The sequence below is a fragment of the Venturia canescens genome, chromosome 10 (assembly GCF_019457755.1).
Source record: "Venturia canescens isolate UGA chromosome 10, ASM1945775v1, whole genome shotgun sequence".
Classification (NCBI taxonomy): domain Eukaryota; kingdom Metazoa; phylum Arthropoda; class Insecta; order Hymenoptera; family Ichneumonidae; genus Venturia; species Venturia canescens.
Window position 1 is genome coordinate 1,794,067 of NC_057430.1, and position 6,636 is coordinate 1,800,702.

Below are 6,636 nucleotides of genomic sequence, written 5' to 3' on the forward strand. Positions count from 1 at the left end.
GAAGAAGAGGCTCTCGCTGAGGCAACGAGAGCTGTGGAGGAAACGGATCTAGAGCGTCAAACAGCCCTCTACCGTACGTATTCAACTCTGCTTTGGCATTATCATCCGCGATTTTCGTTTTTAGACGTAAAAACCACGGGGGCGGTATTTTTCCAGAACCGTTGCACGAGGAGGGGGTAGGGGAAGAACCTAGAGCGAGCACCTCGGCAGCCCCGGCCGAGACGATACCGCAGCATTTTACCATATATCGGTCGTTTTACGACGCTGTGAGTGACGAAGAAGAAGAGGCTCTCGCTGAGACGACGAGAGCTGCGGAGGAAGCGGATCTAGAGCATCAAACCGCCCTCTACCGTGTGTATTCAACTCTGTTTTGGCATTATTATCAGCGATTCTCGTTTTTAGATATAAAAGCTACTGGCGCGGTTTTTTTTCAGAACCGCAGCATCAGGAGAGGGCCGAGGAAGAGCCTAGAGCGAGCACCTCGGCAACCTCGGCCGAGCCGGAGAACATATTCATATTCTATGATTTTGAAACGCAGCAGTGTACCCCTGTAAAAGGTGATCCTACAACGCGCGTTCACGAACCGAATCTTTGCGTAGCTCAACGTGTCTGCACCAAGTGCTGCGATAATGTTTCTATAGACGAGCCGTGCGAGCATTGCGGGGATCACGAGTTTATATTTAGGACGAACCCTGTGTGTCAACTTGTGGAGTTAGCCATACAGAGTATGCCGAACTTCTCTCACGTATTTTTAATAGCCCATAACGCCGGTGGTTTCGACGCCCAGTTTATCCTGCGCTACCTCATCGAGAAGAAAAAAACGCAGCTCCCATCTTTAATAATGAACGGTACTAAAATCATCACAATGCGCGTTAGCAAACTCGTGTTTCTCGACAGCTTGAACTACTTTCACATGCCTCTGAGTGCACTGCCTAAATCTTTCGGTCTAAAAACTGCTCTCGCCAAAGGATCTTTTCCCCATCTGTTCAATAGGCCCGAGAATCAAAATTATATTGGGCCGATGCCGCCTGCAGCCGATTACTCTCCCGACACTATGCGCCTGGAGGAATGCGAGCGTTTTTTTGCATGGTATAACGAGTTAAAGAATGCCTCTTATGTATTTAACTTTTCAAACGAGCTCATAACCTATTGTAAAAACGACGTTACGATATTGAGACAGGCCTGTGTGGTTTTCCGGAAAATGTTCAAGGACAGCGGACGCGTTTGCCCGTTTAGCGAAAACACAACAATCGCGTCCGCCTGCTTTCAAATCTTTCGAAAAAATTTTTTAAAACCTAACACGATCGGTATTATACCTACGGGCGGTTACAGATGGGCTCACAATCAGTCAAAAAAAGCGGTCTCTTGGCTCGTGTGGATGGAGCATTCTTTAAATCGTCGTATCATTCACGCAGGACGCTCGCGCGAGTTTAAATTGCCTCAAAATTTATTAGTAGACGGTTACTACGAAACACCTGATTCAGCCCACGTGTTACAGTTTCACGGTTGCTATTGGCACGGGTGTTTGAGCTGTTTCACTGTAAACAGAGACCGTGTACAAGGCGACGGTGATACACTGAACGAGCGTCTCGAGAGAACAAACGCTATATCGCAGAGAATCCGCTCAAGCGGCTACACGTTAACCGAGATTTGGGAGTGCGCGTATGACCGGATGATAAAAACAGATTTAGAGATGAGCGCTTTTGTGAGTGATCACCCTCTGGTTCGAGCGGAGCCTCTCAATCCGCGCGATGCTTTTTTCGGTGGTCGCACGGAAAACATGGTCACTCTGTACGACGTGAAAGACGGGGAGCAGATACGATATGTTGACGTTTGTTCTTTGTACCCATACATCTGCAAGTACGGCAAATATCCGGTGGGCCATCCAACGGTATACGTCGGCGACGAGTGCAGGGCGCTGACAGGTCCCGAAAATAATATCAGTCTTTCCCGCGTCGAGGGCCTTGTTAAATGTACAGTGCTTCCACCGCAAAATCTTTATCATCCGGTGCTGCCGGTGCGAATGCATCAGCGCCTGTTATTCGGGTTATGTCGTAGCTGTTGCGAAACAATGAACCAGGACGCGTGTCCTCATGAAGACCCCGCGGAGCGTGTGTTTAGCGGTACTTGGGTAGTGGATGAATTGCGAAAAGCTATTGCGTGCGGGTATAAAATATTAACCGTGAGCGAGATTTGGCAGTATAATATAACGCAGTACAACCGCGATACACAAAAGGGGGGCCTTTTCACCGGGTACATAAACACTTTTCTTAAAATCAAACAAGAGGCTAGCGGTTGGCCCGAGGGTTATGCAGATGACGAGGCTGCCCAAGAGCGTTATATAACTGCTTTTAAGACAGCCGAAGGGGTTCAGCTGGAGCGGGGTGCGGTAGCGAAAAACCCGGGGCTGCGCTCGGTAGCCAAACTTTGTCTTAACTCCTTTTGGGGTAAATTTGGACAACGCGAAAATTTACCGCAAACAGAAATAGTATCGACACGCGAAAAACTTATGGAGCTGCTAAATAGCCCCGAGCACGAGATCACTGGTATGCTACCTGTTAACAACCAGGTGCTGTATGTTAATTATACGAAAACCAGTGATGCTGTAATACCGTCTAATATAGCAAATACTGTCATAGCTGCATACACCACAGCCCAAGCCCGTTTAAAACTTTACACCTATCTCGAACCGCTGGGTAAGCGTGCTCTGTACTGCGACACCGATTCCGTTATTTATGTCACGAGAAAAGAGCCTGGAGAGTATGAACCGCCAACGGGTCAATTGCTAGGGGATTTAACCGACGAGCTAAGCTCCTACGGCGAGGGCAGTTACATTAAGTCTTTCATCTCAGGCGGCCCTAAATTTTATTCTTTCATAGTTAATACGCCGAGCGGCGCGGAAAGCGAGGTTTGCAAGGTTAAAGGCATAACGCTGAATTACGCAAACAGCTCGCTGATAAATTACGAATCAATACGGTCATTTATAATAGGTGAGAGAGAAAATCCTGTTGTACTACAGTTTGATTCAATACGTCGTACGCCGTTCCACCAGGTTGTCACACGACCCGAAAAGAAATCGTGCATGCCTCTGAGCGTCAAGCGAAGACGTGATGGCGAATACGGCTCGCTCCCTTACGGCTACAAATAACCGTTTATAAAAACTCTCGCTTTAAACATTGTTAAGCAGCGTTGTAAAATATCTATGTTATTACTGTAAAATATTTATACTGTTACCGGAAAATAAAAGCTCTATACATGTTTCAACTGCTCGAATTCTTTATATTATACTGCCCCGCAGGAAACGTGGTCATTCGCGCAGATGGATGTACGGTGGAAGCATCCCTGGACCTCAATGATCTGTGGTCCCACAGGCTGCGGTAAAACGTACTTTGTAAAAAAGTTTTTAAAGTTTATTTCACGGATGAACAGTGAGCCGTTTGAGAGAGTCATTTTCTATTACTCCGAGTGGCAGTCAGCGTACACGGAGTATGGTGAATCAATAGAGTTCCACGAGGGTCTACCTCAGAGTGCCGATTATGCTAACGACCCTCGCGCAAAACTTCTCATAATCGATGATTTGATGCGCGAGGCGTCTAACAACAATGTTGTGGATCTTTTCACCAAAGGCAGCCATCATAAAAATCTGAGCGTTATTTTTATTACCCAGAACTTATTCCATCAAGGACACGGCCAGCGAGATATCTCGCTGAATGCCAACTATATAGTGATTTTCAAAAATCCCCGTGATCGTGCTCAAATTCAGCATCTCGCGCGACAGGTGTATCCTGAAAACCCGCGTTTCCTACAGGAGGCGTACCACGACGCAACAGCCAAGCCGCACGGTTATTTGCTACTCGACCTGAAACAATCGACACCTGACAACTGTAGATTCCGTACCTGTATTTTTCCCGACGACCCCCATCATTTTGTCTACGTACCGCGGAAAAAGTTTAAAAGCGGATGCAATGCTGGTGAATTACCAGTTCAGCGCATGTAATGGCGCCCAAAGGACTATCGCACTGTGATAAATGCATGATCGTTTTGAGCGCACTTCAGCGAGCTAACAAGATAACGCAAGGACCCAACACCTGTGGAAACACCTCCCACCCTTATTATTGTATTGGTCTATGCGTGTGGTATATTCTTAAAGGCACCGCTACCCCCCATCCCTATAGGTCGAAAAAATCGGCTAAAAGGGGCGATACGTCGAGAGGTTAGACAGTTTGACACACGTAATGGAGCGAAACGGTGCACCGCTCTGTAAAAAGCACGTGACGATACTACGGGCTCTTCAGTATCTCAATAAAGAGCAGCGCGAGGCTGTCCTGCGTAAAGCGGACCCAAGCATCATCCGCTGTATCTGCGAGTGTGCCTTGAACGTTCTTTGCGGTAACGTTCCTTTGAAGGCTGATCAGTGAAAAAAGCTACGACGACACGCTCCCGCTCTCCGTCGTTTAGCCGCGAAAAAAGGCTGCTGGAAAAGTAAAAAACGTTTTGTTATCCAGAGCGGCGGGTTTCTACCGCTCCTACTAGCACCGATACTAGGCACTGTTCTATCGAGCCTGATTGGCGGACGGGGATGATGGAGCACGCGAGAAAAATGGTTCTTATCCCTGAGGAGCATGTGGCACAGCTGGGCATGCAAAACCAGAGACAGCCAACGGCCGGCTGGAACGCCTCGGCACAACCGCCACAACCTACTGATACCGTATTATCCAGACTGGACGCGGAGATGAATGAAATTTTGAACTCTAATACCTACAAGAATGAGAGGGAAAAATGGACAGCGTACCTGGTTGTGCTACAGCGTTATCTCCATTTTTCTGATGACGAGAGAGCTCGACAACACAGCGATCTTATGAAGAACGACCATGCAACGACGCCTAATTATGATAAAAGTGAAAAAGGAGAAACTCGTAACGGGATGAACGACTCCGTCATAATTGAAAGCATACCAGCCAAATATCGCACTAAAGCGAAGTTGCTGCTCCGCCGTTTACATGACGCGCCACGCAGCAATTTTTCTTGGGATTCCGGAGGAGTCGTATCGATTGAGGGTAGCCCGATTCAGGGCTCGAATATTGTTGATCTTGTGAACGACGCCATGAGAGCTAGAAAAATATCTAAACCGGCGGGGCGTGGTGCTTTCGCTAAATTTCTGAGAGCAATACAGACACCGCGGGAGTTCATCGGCAATGACGCGCTGTGGCAGGAAACAAGGGCCAATTCAACGCTACGACCGTCGCAGCTCGAGGAGAGCAGCAACAGCAGTACAAACAGCGACAGTATAGGTGCGACGAGTCAGTCGCCGTTCTTCAGCGGCCGCGATAGCAAATCAGATAACGCAGGGCAGAGCGGCAACGGTTATCCTAATAAATATCATAAGAAAAGACATGTAACCTGGGCTAACCTCAAATTATAAATATGAAAACGCTGGAAAAAGTGTATTTTAATCCATCCCATGAAGCATCGTTTTCAGGCGCTGCTAAACTGCTATGTCTGGCACGTCAGAAAAAAGTATCCAGAACGAAGACGCTGCAGTGGCTTGAGGGACAGGATGCTTACACGAAGCACAAACCCGTGCGACAGCACTTTCCGCGACGTTTTTATAACGTACGGAACATTGATGATTTTTGGGAAGCTGATCTGGTAGATCTTCGCTCAATTAAAGATTATAACGACGGCTATGTTTATCTACTCGTTGTGATAGACACTCTCAGTAAATTCGCATGGGTTCAACCTCTACGCGACAAATCTGCCGCATCTGTGGCTAAAGCGTTTAATCTCATCTTGTCTAAGAAAAATAGCAACGGTCGATCACCCGTTTATCTGCAGACGGATAGAGGTAAAGAATTCGTAGGTGCTGCATTTCAGGATCTCCTAAAGAAAAAAGACATACGGTTTCGCATTGCGAGAAACCCCGATATCAAAGCGGCTATTGTCGAGAGATTCAATAGAACGCTGAAGGAGAGAATGTGGCGCTATTTCACGTATTCCCGGCAAAAACGCTACCTCGACGTTCTACAGAGCATTGTTTCAGCATACAACAACTCTACGCATAGCGCTATAAAAATGAAGCCCGTCTCAGTGACGTTTGCTACAGCCGCTAAGGCTCGGAATAACCTGATACAGCGATACAGAAGACCAGGGCATTGTCTCCCTAAATATAAGGTGGGTGACATTGTGCGTATCAGTAGCGCGAAGGCGGCCTTTGCAAAAGGTTACGAAGGTGGCTGGAGTAGCGAGCTGTTCAAGATTCACCGTGTGTCGTCCGGCGTTTGACCTGCGGTATACTTCCTGCGCGATCTCCACGACGAGGATATTGATGGTATATTTTATGAGCCCGAGCTATCGAGAGTGCAAACAAAGCAGGTTAAACAGCGGGCATTAAAATGAAAGACGAGTTTTACATGGTTTTGCCTAGTAATAGTAGTATGGATTATTATCCCGATAATGTAACAACACGGTATACCACACATCTACCGCAGCGTATGTCTCTTCACGGTAGTTGGGCTGTTTCATTAGCTGAGATCCATATACCCGCAACCATTTTACACGTGCCTACCGATGGCAAGCGAAACTTTCTGAATATGACAATGGAGCAGGCGGCTGGTATCTCAACGAAGTACGTACCTG

The 6,636-nt window shown here is 47.4% G+C and overlaps 1 protein-coding gene across 1 annotated transcript; it reads left to right on the forward strand.

Annotated features, from left to right (window-relative positions):
- The first annotated feature begins 865 nt into the window (after positions 1–865).
- Positions 866–3,148, forward strand: LOC122417451 (uncharacterized). The gene has a single exon (XM_043430967.1). The coding sequence runs from the start codon at positions 866–868 to the stop codon at positions 3,146–3,148; it is 2,283 nt and encodes a 760-aa protein (XP_043286902.1).
- Positions 3,149–6,636: the final 3,488 nt, after the last annotated feature.